The 17,967-nt window shown below is 42.6% G+C and overlaps 1 protein-coding gene across 3 annotated transcripts; it reads left to right on the top strand.

Moving 5' to 3' along the window:
• Nucleotides 1–1,182: 1,182 nt before the first annotated feature.
• On the top strand, nt 1,183–17,231 carry kif2a (kinesin family member 2a). Of its 3 annotated transcripts, XM_076099138.1 has the most exons (22): nt 1,183–1,382; nt 5,701–5,795; nt 7,742–7,864; nt 8,908–8,962; nt 9,248–9,373; nt 9,627–9,671; nt 10,880–10,980; nt 11,138–11,233; nt 11,875–11,929; nt 12,029–12,191; nt 12,373–12,463; nt 12,588–12,651; nt 12,737–12,828; nt 12,911–13,053; nt 13,316–13,520; nt 13,629–13,739; nt 13,836–13,903; nt 14,149–14,274; nt 14,726–14,873; nt 14,991–15,092; nt 16,099–16,234; nt 16,332–17,231. In XM_076099138.1, exons 1-22 carry the CDS (start codon nt 1,322–1,324, stop codon nt 16,415–16,417), a joined length of 2,292 nt encoding a protein of 763 aa, XP_075955253.1. In that variant the 5' UTR covers nt 1,183–1,321; the 3' UTR covers nt 16,418–17,231. The 3 variants fall into 3 exon arrangements, with proteins under 3 accessions (XP_075955253.1, XP_075955251.1, XP_075955252.1); XM_076099136.1 differs by lacking the exon at nt 9,627–9,671 and having other exon boundaries at nt 1,184–1,382; XM_076099137.1 differs by lacking the exons at nt 9,627–9,671; nt 14,149–14,274 and having other exon boundaries at nt 1,184–1,382.
• Nucleotides 17,232–17,967: the final 736 nt, after the last annotated feature.

The following is a 17,967-nucleotide window of genomic DNA, read 5'->3' as shown; positions in this document are numbered from 1 at the left end:
AAGCAATCTAAAAGCTAATTACATAGAAACCGATCAATATTCTCACCTCAAGACAATCTTAAATATGACTTAGTGAGGGTAATGAAAAGTTGTCTCACATTTAAGTTCAACACACATGAAACAGGCTAACGAACGTCTTCTTCTCGGGGCAAATGTTTTTCCGCTTTCCACTTTTCTAGCACGGTCGCTGTCTGATAGCTTGTTGTAGCATTAGCATGTTTGGTCTCGTAGTGTCTCTTTACATTATATTCCTTAAACAAGGCAACAGTCTCATGACTAATTAGGCAGACACAGTTGTTTCGGTTTTCGGTGAAAACAATATTGCGATCTCCACCTCTCCTGGAAGCGGCGGCCCTCATGATCGACTTTCCTTTTTTTACCTGCCGTAGCCATGACAGTTCAAGGGTCAGAGCCAATTTCAAACAGCCAGACAGTTACAGAGTGGTGCTGCCACCATGAGGTAAAAAGAGGAATTGCATGTTGAATTTGTATGATTTATTCATTCCGTTTTGACTGTGCTGGCGGGCCATAAATAATGCATTTTATGACAGAAGGTGCGGGCCATATAAAATCTGACCTCGGGCCGTGATTGGCCTGCGGGCCGGACTGTGGACATGCCTGTAGTATAAGTATTATCAGCAAATTGTACTTTAGTACCACAAATATAATTACTTGTTTTGCAGGAGAATTGGTAGTGGTATTACATTAGTGTTGTATTAAGACCCATCATATCATTGCATTAATAATTGTGTGTTAATTTGTAAGCAGACTTTTAATTATGCAGTTGGTTAAACTGAAGCGAACTTTTCCATTATTTTGGGTAGTTTACGATACAACAATGCATCATATTTATAGGTTGAATGTACAGTGTTAATCTACAAAGTATAGTTACTAGACCTGAAAGTGTAAAAAGAGTAAAAAAGTGCAATATTCCACCTAAAGTGTAAAATAAGCATACGGTAACACAAACTGGAAAATAAATACTCATGTAAAGTACAAGTACGTTTTGCACATAGAGTAGGCTCTCTTACAAGACAGACAACATTACAAGACCCACTCAGTTTCCAAATACTACATAGGAGGCAACCTATCTCATATTTTAGTACAAGCAGGAACTCAAGAGCGAATTTAGCCTGATTTTATTTTGAAAAATAACGGACCGGAAGTTCTTTGCTATTCTTCATCGCTAACGTAATGCTAGCTCATTCTATTGCCTGCATCTTCCACCTCGACCAAAGACTACCAAACACAAGAAGCTGCATCTACCCGGCACATAATAAGTCTTTAATCCCGTTTTTGTTAATTGTTTAAGTAATGTAGAATGGCGTCGTGTTTTGGGAAGATTGTCGTTGGTACTTATGTGGAGATAAAGCGCAGTGATGGTAAGTTTCACCCTGTAATATGTTCCCGTCGCACTGTGCAAGTTGTCAGAGGATCTTTGTTGCTGTTCAATACAGCAACCGTTGTTCTGGCTGCAGACCGTAACGTTCACGTTAGCTGCACGAAGTCATTACTGTTAGCTGTCAGGGCGGAGTAACGCAACATGGCCAGAGCCTTTGAATGAGCTCTCACCTTTTGTTAGCAGGCTTCTCTGCGATTCAAGAGACCTTTGTTGTTAGCTCTTAATTCATACCGTACGACAACACCAAATGCTTTCAATTGGGAATGAACGACGCTAAAACACTAACGTTAGTACCGCTGTATAACGTTACCTAAATGGGTTATTCTATCATGGAGTTGACATTTAATATTAGCTAAGCTAGCTAAATTGCTAACCAAAGCTAACGTTAGCTAGTTCAATAGATCGGCACCAACATTAGCTTGTGGTTAGCTAAACGGTTACCGGCCGGTGTTAGTACAGCAGTAAGATAACATAAATATATAAAATAATAGATAATAGAGCCACCATCCATTTAGCTAGTTGACCAGTTCGTTTTCCTTTTGGTCTGTAACGTTAGTTTATACCCAATATAATCCATTTGTTCAGGTTATTAATTGTTTACTAAACTAACACCAATTGTTATGGAAACTCTAAGTGTCCACACATTTTTAAACAAATGGCATGCTATGTATCGATAATAACACCATAGACAGACATATCCCAAGATCTTAGTTACTACATTGATTATGTAAACAACTGTGTTTTTAGAAACCTTTTATAACATGGAAACTTATTTTAAATAATGTTAATTTTGCCAATACAACGTTACAATGAAGTGCAGCAAACAGCAGTGTAAGAAACACTTATGACAGCTCTGTGCTTACGTCCTTACACAAGTACTGCATATTGTAACCTGTGATTACAGTCGTCACTTCAGCCTCATGTTTTTAAGGGTTAACAGAGAAGGAGAGAGGCTGCTTATTGTGTAGCTCTTCTGTATGTGAATGTAAGCTTTATTCTGCTAGTCCTTCCAGGATTAGGCTACACCCAGTTTTGCAGTAAACCCTAAAACAACTGATTTGGTTTTGAACAAAGCAAATGATTGAAAATAAACAGTTCAACACTAGTGGCAAGGGTGTGTTTTTAACTGTCATATTGGTTGTTGTTGATGATGATGTCCTCAACTCCATCATCCCTGAGTGAGATGTGAAAGAGAGAGAGAGAGGGAGAGAGAGGGAGGTGGTGGTTCCATTTCCCTGCTGGTTGGTGTTGCCTCCAGAGCAGGGATTGCCCTCTCTGGGGGGTTTCTGGCGGGGCTGGTTCAGATTCAGGCCACCGCTCCATCTGTTACAGCCAGCTCCCTAGATTCTGCCATTTATTGTGCTCGCCTGTGTTTTTTCCCCCTGTCACAGTCAGCCGTGATGAGAGCAAGACTTCATAGGGAATCATTTTGTACTACTACTATATATAAAATTAAATGAATTTGTATGCCTGTTTAATGTTGTACATGGATTATCTGTTACTTGCCTTCATTCTTGTGTGAAACTTGTCTTTTAAAGTAGAATACTAGAGAGACGTATGTCACCTACCGGCTTAGTAGTTATGGACTGCGTTATATTGCTCAATCTGTGACATGGTGACACCGTTTCATCAATGAATGCCGTGGGCTTTGTTGTGAAACTGATGCTTTGAAGGCTATGTTTGTTCTTCAGGCTTAGCAGAGCTTAAAGCACCCCATCTTTAGCCCCTTCAGCTAGCCGTGTGTGTGTGTGTGTGTGTGTGTGTGTGTGTGTGTGTGTGTGTGTGTGTGTGTGTGTGTGTGTGTGTGTGTGTGTGTGTGTGTGTGTGTGTGTGTGTGTGTGTGTGTGTGTCATTGTATTAAAACACACTGTATTATGTCAACAATAGACCTGTACGAGTATGGCCAAAATCATAATCACGATTATTTATAACAATTATTCTTTGATTTTAGGAACAAAGTATTTGTATTGCACTTTAACATATAAATACTGCCTTCACTTCCGTGTTCTGTTACGTTCCTCCTAATGTACAAATGCATCAAAATGAAACTTCCTTTTTCAGTGCATCTCGTAGAAGCAAAGTCAAATTGTCACAAAGGTATTTGCCCAACATTAAATCGGACTTACCAAAATAAGACTTAAAATAGGTTCATCTTCACCTGAGTTCAGTACGTTTTCATTTTTCTCTTTGTTAAAATGAGTAATATACAATATATCGCTCTCCTGGCTGCTACTGTTGGGTGCGCATGCAGCAGCATGGCATACAAATAAGGCTGCTGCTGTGTGCTGGTTGATACGACAAACATCTTTTCTAATTCAGCAGAGAAAGAAACTGATCGCTTCATGTTACATTTCATTCTTTCAAGCTTTGAAAAAGAAAGATTTGACCACTGACTTTAGCCAAAGGAAGCAGCAATGATTTGGAGGGCCCTCTGTTGTCACCGTAAATCCTCTGAGTGCTGCAGTCACTGCAGCATGGCGTGCTCTCAACACTTCCCTTAAGTAGAGGAGTGAAACTAAGCAACGCGTGTCCGTTCCAGCCACATTTACTGTTACCAAGGTTTGCTTTGCAACCTACTGTGCCAGGTAACGGAACAAAAATGTATTATTTGCAATAAATCACGTCTGGCTGTCTTTCCACTGTGCAGCAGACCTGGCCGATGTTGGCATAGTCGTTACTGAAGTACACTCAAAAATGTTGCATGCACAGTCAAACAGGTGCCCCCATACAGGGCACAAGGAGTGACTGAATGGTTGAGATATGAAAGGATGTGAATGATATGATGATGGCTTCACAGTCATCACATCTCTATCCGATTGAACACCTGTAGGAGATTTTGGACGGGTGCTCTCCACCGTCAACACCAAATGAGAAAATATCTTTTGTAAGAATGGTGTTTATCCCGTCTGAGTTACAAAGAATTAGATAATTCATGCCAAGGCGCATTAAAGCCAACTTCTGGTGGCCCAACACCGTTACTATACCGCCCATCTGTTTGTAGTTAGTGCTGAATAGTGTTGTTTTTAAAAGGCAATGACTTGACTCAACCCATAACATAATAGTTTATGGGGACCACAGTCATTTCTGATGAAGGGTAGGTATGGATTGTCAAGTTGACATCATTATTGTTCATTAAATCTGTATGGCAGTATTATATATCACTGAATGCCTTATGTGTGCAAAATGACCAAACTGATGTTGCATTTAAATGTGTAGCAATGTCCGTTCAGATCATGTCACTTGTCATTTTTTAGGTTGAATGTATTCTTTTTAACACATATCATATCATACAACAGTGCTGTCTTCTCATCTTCAATCAATGTTGATGGATTAAATGTATGCATATCGAAACTACAGTTGATTTGGTTAGTGTATGAATTCTTTTTGATTTGCTTTTTTACGTATTTCCAAATAAAACCATCGTAAGGTAAATCAAAGAGATGTTGAGCAGTTAGGAACACTAAAAGCATCTTTGCTGGCTAGCTTCCTGTGTCTCTGAATAATAGATACAGGAACATTGTGTTTCCCTGGATCATGCTGGCAATTTACAGCATACAGTCAGATTCACGTGGACAAAGATGGGAGGACTGAGCCGATTCTTTCTAGCGAGTATCATTACACTGCAGAGAAAAGCATGCAGGCTCGCTGCAGCAGCTGTGCTCGTCTCTATTATCAGTGATTCATTAAGCCCTCATTTTGCAGTGACAATGCAATGAGAAAATATTAAATATAATGTACTACATTCTCAAAAACATAACCCCTCTCAGGTTTTCACAACCTTGCTGCATTTCCAAATATAATTGGTTCTAATTTCACAGACCGAGGCACAGATCTGATCAGGCTTGCAGGTGGTAATTAGGACCTTTGTAATTTACCCTACTAAATACATTACCTTGCTAATGCCCAAAGTGAGGTATTAGTGAAATCCATTAAATGCTAACGTGTGTGTGTGTGTGTGTGTGTGTGTGTGTGTGTGTGTGTGTGTGTGTGTGTGTGTGTGTGTGTGTGTGTGTGTGTGTGTGTGTGTGTGTGTGTGTGTGTGTGTGTGTGTGTGTGTGTGTGTGTGTGTGTGTGTGTGTGTGTGTGTGTGCGTCAGAGAAAAAGAGATGGAACAAAAATACATTTATATTTACTTATCATTCTTCCCTTTTTTCATTACTAATACATGAGGTGTTGAGTAGCACATCTATGGCCTTTATCGCTATACTTCTAAACAATAAGAATATTTCCACCATTGTTGCTCCCTAAATGCTGACGTTGACGTTTGTGTTTCCCCCCCGTCTGTGACACCTTTACAGGACGAATACACCAGGCGATGGTGACCTCGCTGAATGAGGACAACGAGAGTGTCACGGTGGAGTGGATAGAAAATGGAGACACAAAAGGGAAAGAGGTAAAGCACCAGCATGTGCTTCTTTTCATCCACAGCAATAAATAATTCACGCAAAGATGTTTAGGAGCTGTGGCGATTACACAAGCAGCTTGAATGTCTGACACTCCCGCCAGACGACGCCCTCTGTACACCGATGTGCACGAGCAAGTCAAAGATGATGCAATACAAGCTTTGCCACTGGAATGTCCCATAATATGTGGCTTGTGAACAATGGGTCCAAAATTTACTTTGGTGAATATGGGGCGAAAGAATTGGTCAAAATCTTCTGTTGATGTTTACTTCTCCCATTGGCTTTAATTGACTTAGTGGCAAAACCCACGAGTCACAGATACAGGAAACTGACTCTAGACCTTCTTCACTCTGAACTGTCTCTGACCCAACACAGCCTGCTCTTTTTCTCTGGTTAACAGATGGCTAACATTAGATGTTGCTGATAAAAGTTATTACATTTGCAAGACAACATTAAGGCTACCAAATTTTGAATGCAAAAAGCACATTTTTTTGGGGGGTATTATTGATTTAACCCATGTAGTCTTGAAAGGTGTTTGCTAAAAGTTCATAGTTTCATTCAGTGTCTGTCATCAGCTTGAATACTTGTCAGTTACAATGTATTTGTGACAAAACTACGGATCACAGATCAACTTCAGTTCGTTACACCACGACCTGCAGCGCCTATAAAAAATAGTGATACGCTCACTTTCCCGTCCTTTACAGCACTGAATGGTGGATTCAGCTTCTTTGACACGTTAGCAAAGTGAAATCAAATCTCTACAATGTATCTAGAATATGTACAAATCAAGTAAATGTCTTTCTTGTATTAAGAATACTTTTATATTGGATGTTTTTGTTAAAGGTAATATGTGAGAATTTCCTAGAAAACATTGTTAAGAGTGATACAAAAAGAATCCCTCGTGACGCTCTAGCAGTGTGTGTGCTGGTGTCTGTATCTACAGACATCCGGCCCTCTGCCTGTATTTTCTCTCTGTGGACGGTAACTTTCCCCACGTGGGGTCGTAACTCCCGGCCAATAACGGCATGCAGGGTGTGAGGTCATCGGATACTGTTGCTTTGTCCCGCCACTCGGCGTCTTGATACCGAGGCACAAGCATTGCATTCATAAGCAGAAGCTTTCTCTCTCTCTCCTCTAATGTTTGCAGAGTGTCTGTCTGTCTGTTTACCGAGGCACACACAACAGCAGAGAGGGCAGGATGAAGGGTGCCCTTTGGCTGTATTCATTTAAAGTCTTTTTGCAAATTATTATATATATTTCTATATGTGTGAGTGTTACAACATGAACAAACATCACCACAAAACTGCACAGAATGATAGATGGGGTCTGATTTTCCATCACGTATTTACCAAAGAAATTGATTTGGTGAAACTGTTCATATGATTGTTTTGGACTATTTGGACCCACACTATTTTAGCAATAATTGGCATGCATCTCACTCGTACATGGTCACATAGTTTAGTGATTAATGTTACACATCAAAGTTTGTACTGCAGTGTGTTTCAAGGACAAAACATTAGACACTACTTTGCTAAAAAAAAGAAAGTTTGGAAATGAGGCTATGATGGTCCCTGTAACCGAATATCAAGTAATAAACGACCAGTCTCGTGTGTTTAGAGGTCTCTGGTGCTTGTCTCCGCACAACTTTGCCATTTTCACCAGCACTCATGCAGTGGTTTCTAAACAGAGAGCGAGCGTGACGAGCAGACACACAACAGACACAAGCAGACGGAGAGACAGACAGCTGGAGAGAGAGAGAGAGAAAAGAACAGAGGAGCAGAGTTGCTTGTTTGATCTGTGAAATGTGCTTCTCGTGTGAACAGCCGTGCTGCTGCTCACGTCCAGTGTGAACTCGTTATAAGTCTAATATGCCAAACATCAGTTAGTTGTCATTCATGTAATCTGTTGGAATCAATACTTCTCTGTTTTTGGACAGATCGACTTGGAGAGTATATTTGCACTTAACACAGATGTGGCTCCAGATGAGGAAATCGCCCCTAGTCCAGAGACTCCACCCCCACCTACACCCACATGTGTGAAGGTCAACAAAATTGCCAAGGTGAGTACCTCTATGCCCCCCCCCCCATCTGTCAACAGCTGGAACAAATCAGTGTAATACGGTTTGGATTGTTTCAACAGAAACACAACTTCTTTATTTATCTTTTGACCGTCTGCCTCCATGTGAGGGGGAGTGCAGCTTAGACGTGCTCGAGGACCTTAATATAGAACCTGGATCCTTCTAGGTAACCGGCTATTGGTGCTGTGAAGAACACGGTGTGTGGTGCACAGACTACAGTAGATTAGGACTGCTCCATTTTGTCACGTTCACACTGGGATTATTTTGGGAAATTTTGCAGTTGTGATGAAACCTGCTGTACAGTACAATATGCATTCAACTTTTAAACATATGAACCATTTGAAGTGAAAACTGTGAGGCATTGTGAAAGGAGGGGACGTTGCGTGAATATAACACAAAAAATATACAGTTACAGCCTTTTGTGATTTGGACAAAACAGTTTATAATATTAAATACAGATATATATATATATATATAATATATCATATTGTATAATCTGCTTTAATATAAGCGGATGTTACACAGAGCTGTGACATCATACCCCGGGGAAAATAAAAGACTTAACTTATCCCGTGCGAATTCGCCGCACAAAACACAGACATGGAGGTCATTTCTGAATCCTATGAGGTCCCCTGGTAATACTCGTCCTGTGCTATAACAGGGCTTAACAGGATAAAATGATGAAATGACAGTTTTGACAGACGTGGACGTAAACTGCAACTTGACTGGTTGGAGGAGGCTTTCAACCACAATGAGGTCATTCTAGTTTAAACATAGTTTAGGATGTGTGCATTGGCAGTGTCATCAGGACCACTAGAGAAAGGAGACATCTGTACTCCACTAATCTCATCCTCTGATCCCTCTATTGCAGGCGGAAAAGGTTTAAAACTGAATATAAACAAGATGTATTGTTTCCTTCTTCAGGTCCAGGACAGCTAGATGGTGTAAAAGTGAAATTAGGACTCACTGAACCTCATACCTCTTATCTTAGAATATATTAATGTAGCTTTTGATTTTTCTTGCAGAATCGTCGGACGATAGCCCCCACTAAGAATGAAGCTCCGTCCAGGGACAACAGAGGTTTGTTTCATGCTCTTCTGTGGGAACAGTTCAGTTATCTTCTCATTGTTGAATCACCAATGATCCATACGTTAAACACACCAGTGACCAGTATTATCACGTTGCTTAGATCTCACCCGAGAACACCAGTTGCAAAGTCACTCGTGGTCAAAGTGATTTTAATAAAAAACAAATGAAAGTTTAAAACAGTGAGTACATGTTTAATGCCACGCTAAAAAGTGGTGTGTTGGCAGCATGCGAGGCAAAATGTGTCTTTCTTAATCTTTGTGGGTTTCGTGTTTTCAGTGATTCCGACCCGGGCCAGACAGCCACCACCTCAACAACCGGAGCCTGCACCACCACCACCACCGCCGCCGTCTCTGCAGCCTACACAGCTCACTCAGGCTCAGACACAACAGCAGCTGCTGAATGGTAACATGATTAAAACAGTAATTAACCTAAAGCCTAAGCTGTGACTATTTTCCAGAAAATAGTATTTTTAGGGAGCCAGTTGTATCATTTGGCCTAAAGTTGAATAATTCTCTTTGGGTTTAAATGCTAAATCCAGATATGGCTCCTTTTGGACGCCAAAGCTTTGTAACATTTGCAGTATTTTAGATCCATTGATCTCTAGGCCATCTGTAAAACTATTAATGTGTTTTTGTTGGCCGCATGTTTATCACAGAATCCTCGCATCACCCGATATCCAGAAAGGAGTCGGGACAGCTTTGTATGTATCGCCTGCATGTTTCCCCTTCCCTCAACGCCTTATGGTGATTCTGTTAGAGGTCCCAATAGAAACGGAGAGTCCTGTAGGCTTATGAGGAGATTGTGCACCCAACGTGTTGCTATTCCGAGCTGTGGCGAAGTAGCATAAAACGCAATCCATCCAGCAAACAGGCTCTCTGGGTATGAGACAGGGTTGCTGCTGGTCTTTTCCCTGCTGTCTGATTTCTGCTGAGTCACACGCAGGCACACATGGAAAACCCTGTGGCGCTGTGCGTTACTCCTCAATGCTCAGACGACATCAATAACCTTCTTCTTTGTCATCCATTCCTTCGAACTGCTCGCTGTCATTTGATCAACAAGGAGGAGGGAGCGGGAAGCGCTTTGTTCTCTCCCTGTGAGACAGAGTCACAATCAGTGATGGTGTTGCATCTCGCTCATACTGCCTCGTCCTGAGCCAGCTCATCTTTTCCTCCCAGATTAGAGCAGATTAATAATCCCTCTGCTCTCATAGTCTGTTTTCGGGGACCGGAGCCAACGTCGGGTCATGACTGTATTACAGAGCTTCGGCCGGGCGTTGCGGTGGGAAGCTGTGGCTGTAGCAGCGCGCTAATGCTAATCAGATAACACTGTTTTATTATGAACAGTGCCGAGCGATGTTTGCTCACTCGCGTTCTCTTATTATGGTTGTGATTGACCTGAACAACACTAATCTGTGGGTGTGCGGTGCTGGGAGATTTGGAATAAGCTTCTATTGATTGCAGGTTGATTTTGTAATCATACTTGATTTGAAACCACCTCATTTTATTTGGAGTAACTGCAGTTAATACGAGGCACATATCTCGATTACGAGTGAGATGTTTCAGCCGTCTCTCGGTCCAGTTGTGTTTAAGGGCCTTTTGTCGGTTATGTAGAGAAAGAAGCGAGTGTTTATACTAGAGGCACTGTGTGCCAGCCACTGCATCGCAGTCTGTGCTTGAGCTCTATTACTGTTTCTCTTTGTTGGATTCAGCCCAAAGTCTCCCTTCTGTTTGAGACTACCACGAGAGAGGAAAGCTGCACAGAGGGAAAGATGCTGTTCAAGCCAAGCGAAAAGGGAGGACGGAGGAAGTAGAAGAAACTTTCTGGAAGAGACCATTTTACAGATGAAAGGATATTGGCGTGTGCCGTGAAAAGGCAGTAGAGTTACTGTTTCTCTTGTCTTCATGGCAGCGAGGAGGAAGTCAAACTGCGTGAAGGAGGTGGAGAAACTGCAGGAGAAGAGAGAGAGACGCCGGATTCAGCAGCAGGAGCTCAGGGAGAAGAGAGCTCAGGTACAGCAATACTATCCTCCTTCCTAATAATCCAAATAGATTGATGTGGTCTTGATGACCACTTACACTCTTGATATTGAGACGATACATTGAAATACATAAGAATGATTTGCCTGTTGGTGAATAAGCCGGCCCCTCTCCTCTTGCCCTCCTCCAGGAGGTGGACACCACCATCCCCAACTATGAGATCATGTACATGATCCGAGATTTCCGAGCCAGTCTAGACTACCGGCCCCTGACCACAGCGGATCTGGTAAGTAGATGTAACTTCTCTTCTGGCCGACGTCATCGATTACAAAACCATGCTGATTTACATAACATGTGTCGGCACATTGCAAGAATGTGGCTGCGCCTAATCTACGCGATTCTCCTGGAGAACGAGCTGCAGCTTAAGACATCTCCCCTGATCCTCTAAAGTGTGGAGGTATTTCAGACAGAGACAGGAAGCAGCAGGACGGCAGCATGTCCTGTGCACTTTTTGTCCTCGCCCATGCATGATGTTTAAGGATTATCAGATAGAAGTAGTCACTTAAATTGATTTTCTAGATGTCTTTTCGTCGCCACCGTGTTAAACGTCTGATTCTCCAGTTCAGGGAAAGGGCGGCGATGACGCGCAGTGATCACGTTAATGTGTCACAGCGATTTTAATACAAATATTGTATATTATCTTCTTACATGTGTTAGTTTTTAAGAGAAGACGATTGAGTAAAATATTTGAATATTAATCGTGCAAGTTCTTATGTTACATTGGTCAAGAATTTAAATAAATACTCTTTAGAATAATCAATAAATTGCTCGTTAGATGAATCATGTAATCGGGTGCAGCCCTGTTTAGACGTTGACCCTCAGAATGAAACACTATAATGAAATGTTCGTCTTTGTGTCGCCGTCCAGATTGAAGAGCACAGAATCTGTGTGTGTGTGAGGAAACGTCCACTCAACAAGAAAGGTACGTTCTACTGTCGGTACCAGCATTGCTCTTGTGCCCGTCGTTGTGCGTTGTACTCTATTTAACATTAATGTCGTTAATGTCTCTGCTTTGTTCCAGAGTTGTCCATGAAGGATTTGGATGTGATCACCGTCCCCAGTAAGGACGTGGTGATGGTTCATGAACCAAAGCAGAAAGTGGACCTGACCCGCTACCTGGAGAACCAGACGTTCCGCTTTGACTACACCTTCGATGACACTACCACCAATGAGATGGTTTACAGGTTTGTAACAACAAATAGACCAAACGGTTTGTGTTTGCTCTAATAGTTACACCCGACTAGTCAATCTGATTACCATAAGGCCTCATTTTGCAGAACTGAATTAACATATTACTGGTTTGTGTTCTAGCGTGCTTTTACAGATGGAGTGGTGAAGAAATGTGTCTTTTGTCTCCTCCTGCAGGTTCACTGCCAGACCTCTAGTGGAGACCATTTTTGAGAGAGGCATGGCCACCTGCTTTGCCTACGGGCAGACAGGCAGTGGAAAAACACATGTGAGTCACATGCAATGAAACGAGCACAAACCACAGCACGTACTTGAGATCCAACCCAATAGTTTCTATTGAGAGGTTTGCTTTTGCTTTTGTTTTATCACCCTTGCATGTTGTCATGTTTCAGACTATGGGTGGAGATTTCTCTGGGAAGAACCAAGACTGCGCTAAAGGAGTCTATGCATTAGCTGGTGAGTCAGTGAGCTCATTCATTGTCTTCATGTGTTCAAACATTAGTTTGGTTATTGCTCTGATGACATTTCTCTTCTCGTGCAGCTCGGGATGTATTTCTCATGTTGAAGAAACCCAACTACAAGAAGTTAGATCTACAAGTCTACGCAACCTTCTTTGAAATTTACAGCGGAAAGGCAAGTGATGTGTAATGGTATGTTTGTTAGTTTCTTCCCTAAATAAAGCATTGACCGATGCTGACTGTGTCTGCACGATCAGGTGTTTGACCTGCTGAATCGTAAAGCTAAGCTGAGGGTGCTGGAGGACGGGAAACAGCAGGTCCAGGTGGTTGGGCTTCAGGAGAAGGACGTCAAGTGCACGGAGGAGGTCTTGAAACTCATAGAAGTGGGCAACAGCTGCAGGTATAACAACAGAAACGTTGTCTAGTTGTTGTTCCTGGTGCAAGACTTATTTTTGTTCTGCATGAAATAAGTCGGTTACTTACTTTGCAAATGGCTCTCACTAGAATATGACCTCTTATTCCTTGTACTGTGTTCTTGGCAAATAACAGAAAGTCATGCACACTTTTTGCCTCTTCCCTCCCCGACAGTTGTTCTTGTCTTGTTCTCTTCATCCCTCGTTTGCCGCTTGTTCATTTTTATGTCTCCTTCACCTCACTCCCAGAACATCAGGGCAGACATCAGCCAACGCCCACTCCTCTCGCAGCCACGCCGTTTTCCAGATCATTCTCCGGAGGAAGGGGAAAATGCACGGCAAGTTCTCCCTCATCGACCTCGCAGGCAACGAGAGGGGGGCGGATACCTCTAGTGCTGACCGCCAAACCCGTCTGGAGGGGGCGGAGATCAACAAAAGCCTGCTTGCCCTCAAGGTTTGTTGACATCGGTGGCAGTATCCGACTGCTAAGCATTTACTACTAACTGTAAAATACTCCGTGGTTTTGTTTTACCCATGCGATGCGTGTCTGCTCTTGTTTCAGGAGTGTATCAGGGCTCTCGGCCGTAACAAGCCTCACACTCCATTCAGAGCCAGTAAACTGACTCAGGTCCTGAGAGACTCTTTCATCGGGGAGAATTCACGCACATGCATGGTCGGTGAATTGCCTTCAACATCCTGTCTCCGTGTCTTTGTACTGTATGTCTCCCAGGTGGTATTAATCTGGATGATCTTCTCTTTCTCTGCACAGATTGCAACAATCTCTCCCGGTATGACGTCCTGTGAGAATACCCTCAACACACTACGCTACGCCAACAGGTGGGAATATGTTGACCAACCTTAAAGCCCTCGGGAACCAATAGAACGTAGACAATGTTATACCATTATAGCTCTTTTATTTCCTCTATAATCCCCACTGACTTTTGTATAGATTGAAATTTGCTGTGCCAATGTTGTTACTGTACATGTCTCTAACTCTCAGTAGTTCTGTCTGACTCTCTCTCGTGTCCCCACTTCTTTTCCTGCTTTGTTTCCCTCTCCTCCCGTCTTCTGCCGCCATGTAGAGTGAAGGAGTTTGGGATTAGTCCGTCTGACATCCCCTTCTCCCAGGGCGGTCAGGGGAGTCGCTCTGATCACTCGCCCACCAATACCTTTGACTATGATGACTTTGCTGCTACCTCTCCCAGCAGGTCAAGCAAACCCCCAAAAGCACAACACAACGCAAGCATACACACAAAACACAACACGATGCATGCTCTCCCTCCAGGTCTTTATTACCTCATCTTGATATATACATCCATGGGCTCATTTCAGCAGTTTTCATGCACGTCATCAGCTGTTCACTGTGGAACACCTCCACTGTCGTCTTATCCTTTCTGTTCATCATCTGCATGACTTGACACTTTTCATCCTCTTCCGCTGCTTCAACTTCCACTTTCATCTTTGCCAAAGCTTGTGGACATGAGCTGTTGTTTCTTTTCATTGACTCCTGAAGACCAAGCCCCGATGCTCCCATCCGATGCTGTTTGTGAATGCCTCTGACCCCACAGTAGACTTCATACCCACCATCAAACAGCGGCCACGCCCAGCGTGGCTCTCCGCTGTGAAAGAAACGCTGCCAACCAGTTCTTTTCTCTGCAGGGTGAAGGAGCTGACAGTGGACGCCAACCAAGCGATGGACGGGGGTCGACCCAACATCAACGCCGTCAACCAGCTGGAGCTGTTAGACGAGGACTGGCTGAGCATCTCGCCGCAGAGAGACGACCTCAAACTGCTCTGTGAGCAGAATGTAAGTACACACGGTCTCGCAGTATATGTAGCCTCATAACACAATGTCAATACGCAAAAGATTACCTGCTGAAGCTGCTTCTGGTTCCCTTTCTGACCCTGTGAATACGTTTCCCAGGAGGAGGAAGTGTCTCCGCAGCTCTTTACTTTCCACGAGGCGGTGTCTCAGTTAGTGGAGATGGAGGAGCAGGTCCTGGAGGACCACCGAGCTGTGTTCCAGGTCAGACTACTAAAGAAAACATACACAACTCTTTAAATACTCGCTCACACGCGTATGTCCACATACGTGATGACAGACGTGTCGTCTTCTTTTAAGGACTTTTCTCATTTCTATACATGAAGGTATAGAAGTACAGTGAGATAGATTCTAATCGGGCAATGCAAAAATCCATCGGCATTACTTTGGGTGATGATTTCAACCATATTAACAAAGTCAAATGCGTCCCGCCACGGTTTCATAATGAACAGAAACGTTTTTTTGTCTGCTGGGGGGATTCAACTCAGCGGGTCATAGAAGTAAACTCTGTGTGAGACGATCCTCTTGTGGGACGTCTCCACCGGGACGCTGCCCTGGCCGGGCTCATTTCCTCCAATTTGAAGAATTTCAAGTTGAGAGGGGTCACCTATAGAAGAGTCGACTCATCGAATTTCAAGGTGTAGCCGTACTTCTATCACATGCATGTGTAGCTGCTGTGTGAAGGCAATAATAATTCATTCACCAACCGTTCTTAAGAAGACATTTCTTTGTAAAACCCACTTGCACAGTGTTCACAGATGAGATACACCGATGGTATATTATTTGGTAAGAATAGAATCTGTGCACACCCGAGAGCATTTGAGGGCTGACATGTCGGTGCAACATAATGAGTTATTGCATGCATTTTCTTCTACGGTTGTATAATATAGGATTTAAATGACCACAATATTTTTTATTTATGATATTTCTGAATGTGCACAAGACCCTGCAGTTAATGGCGTTTGCTAATTAGTGTCAACCGGCACTAATGTTTTAGGCCTTTGTTCTAGGACGATGGGATTAATCATAAGAACACAGGTACGAACAACGCTGCGGTTTAAGAACATGTCGTGAATCTTAGAACCATTCCTAAGAACACATTTAAGATATTTGCGATTGAGGCCCATTCTTCTGTGCTTCTGGCACGACTAGATCTCGCGCTGCCGTAAACTAAATATGCACTTGTCCTGCATGTGTCCTCTGTGAGCAGGAGTCCATCAGATGGCTGGAGGATGAAAAGGTACTGCTGGAGATGACGGAGGAGGTGGATTACGACGTGGAGTTGTACGCCACTCAACTGGAGCAGATCCTAGACCAGAAGATAGAAATCCTCACGGAGCTCCGAGGTATGACTTGAAACACACGTTTGGCGACGATGCTTCCCGCTCCAGCAAAACACTAATCCGTGTTTTTACGACGATGTTTTTTTTTTTCCCCTCTCAGATAAAGTGAAGTCATTCCGCTCTACGCTCCAGGAGGAGGAGCAAGCAAGTAAGCAGATCAACCCCAAGAGGTCACGCGCTCTCTAGAGAGCTGAGACTGAAGAGGTTTAAGTGGCACATACAGAAGCAAAACCACTCCACGTTCAGCACCACTCGGGCCGTCTCCAGCAGCTGTGACGGTGGAATAAAAGAACAGTCTGACGTAGCGACAGGCTCCAGGATTTGAAGCATTTATTTTGATCCCTCTCCTAACAACACTGTTCGTTCACTTCGGTCTCGTTAGAAAACTTAGGAAGGACAATAGTTGTGTTTCCTTCATGGAGAATGTTTAGTCTCCCCTCTCTGTTCTTATTAAATTATTTTCTTTTATACTTGTTTGTACTTTCTTTGAACAGAATATTTTTCACCAGGTTTCAGAAGAGATCTTCATCGAACATGTTTTGAAGGTTTACTTTACTAAACCAGTATTTGGTTTCTGGTTGCCCTGGCTGACATGTCTGCATGTGCACTCTGCGATAGCTTACGTACGCCACCGTCCTTGGTTTTTATGCTTTTGGGTCCTCGGTTAGCATTGTGTAGTCGTATTATTATGAGCGGTCTCTTCTCTCTGTTCCTTCCTTCTCAGAAAGAAGTCTTCCCTTGTTTCCTTCCTCGTGTCCCGGAGGATTCTACATGTAGTCTGCTTCAGTTTGTGCCATGTCGCTCTATGTGGCAACTGATTTAAACACTCTTACTCAACGTAAACAATGTTTTCCACCCATGTTTAACACTTTGTTATAAAACTGAACTGCTATTAATACATGTATAGTAAAACCCGCTGATCTACCATCGGTCATGTCTCAGTGTTTGCACCGGATGTAATGCTGGATGAAGAATAAAGATTCATGTGTTTCATTTAAAATGGCTTTTGTGATAATAAGTTATCCAAACACAAAGGACTGAATAACTTTCATCAAAAACCATCTTCCACCTCCTCTGAGTAGAGACGCTGGTGTTGTTTTTACCTCGTGGGTCTGGGTGAGAGTCCTCGTGGTCCTGGAGACGAGAGGAGCTGGTTGTGAGTACTTTGCCAGATGTTTATATTTCTGTCTGTGGACAGATGTTATCACCGCGATAGCGTCACAGTGCAACATGCAGTCAGGAAACTCTACTGGTGTGTTTAAAGGAATGTTATGAACATACGATACTATGACTGTTATGCATCTGTGTCGCTGACAGCTGTGGCTGGAGGCATTATGTTTTTGGATTGTCCAGATGTTCGTACGTCCGTTCTCGTGAACATTATATCTCAGGAACACCGAGAGGGAATTCCTTAAAATTAGGCACAAATTTCCAGACTTTTAATGGCACACCATTAATGACTATTTATGCAACATACTGCATTACGACTTTTTATTTATTTTTTTCACATAATATACTATGACTTTTTGTACAACATACTATAATATTATGTTTTATGTCAGACTATACTATGACTTTGTATGACATACTTCATGAAACTTTATGACACTCTACAAAGACGTTTTTACTACTTTTCATGACGTGCATGGCATACTGTACTATGATTTTATAAAACATTTTTTATCGCTATACAATACTATGATTTTTATAACTTTTTATGAGATACTATACTATAA

The sequence above is a fragment of the Anarhichas minor genome, unplaced genomic scaffold (genome assembly GCF_050575085.1).
Source record: "Anarhichas minor isolate MPS153535 unplaced genomic scaffold, ASM5057508v1 ptg000025l, whole genome shotgun sequence".
NCBI lineage: Eukaryota > Metazoa > Chordata > Actinopteri > Perciformes > Anarhichadidae > Anarhichas > Anarhichas minor.
The sequence above is the reverse complement of the archived record's forward strand: the minus strand, read 5'-3'. Positions and strand labels throughout refer to the sequence as shown.

What these genes read in the sequence shown, in the direction of transcription:
- kif2a (XM_076099138.1), top strand. Translation starts at nt 1,322, where the DNA reads ATGGCGTCGTGTTTTGGGAAGATTGTCGTTGGTACTTATGTGGAGATA. An exon ending in CCCTGACCACAGCGGATCTG is followed by an intron (nt 11,234 to 11,874) that starts GTAAGTAGATGT and finishes GTCGCCGTCCAG; the next exon opens with ATTGAAGAGCACAGAATCTG. An exon ending in GAAGTGGGCAACAGCTGCAG is followed by an intron (nt 13,054 to 13,315) that starts GTATAACAACAG and finishes CCTCACTCCCAG; the next exon opens with AACATCAGGGCAGACATCAG.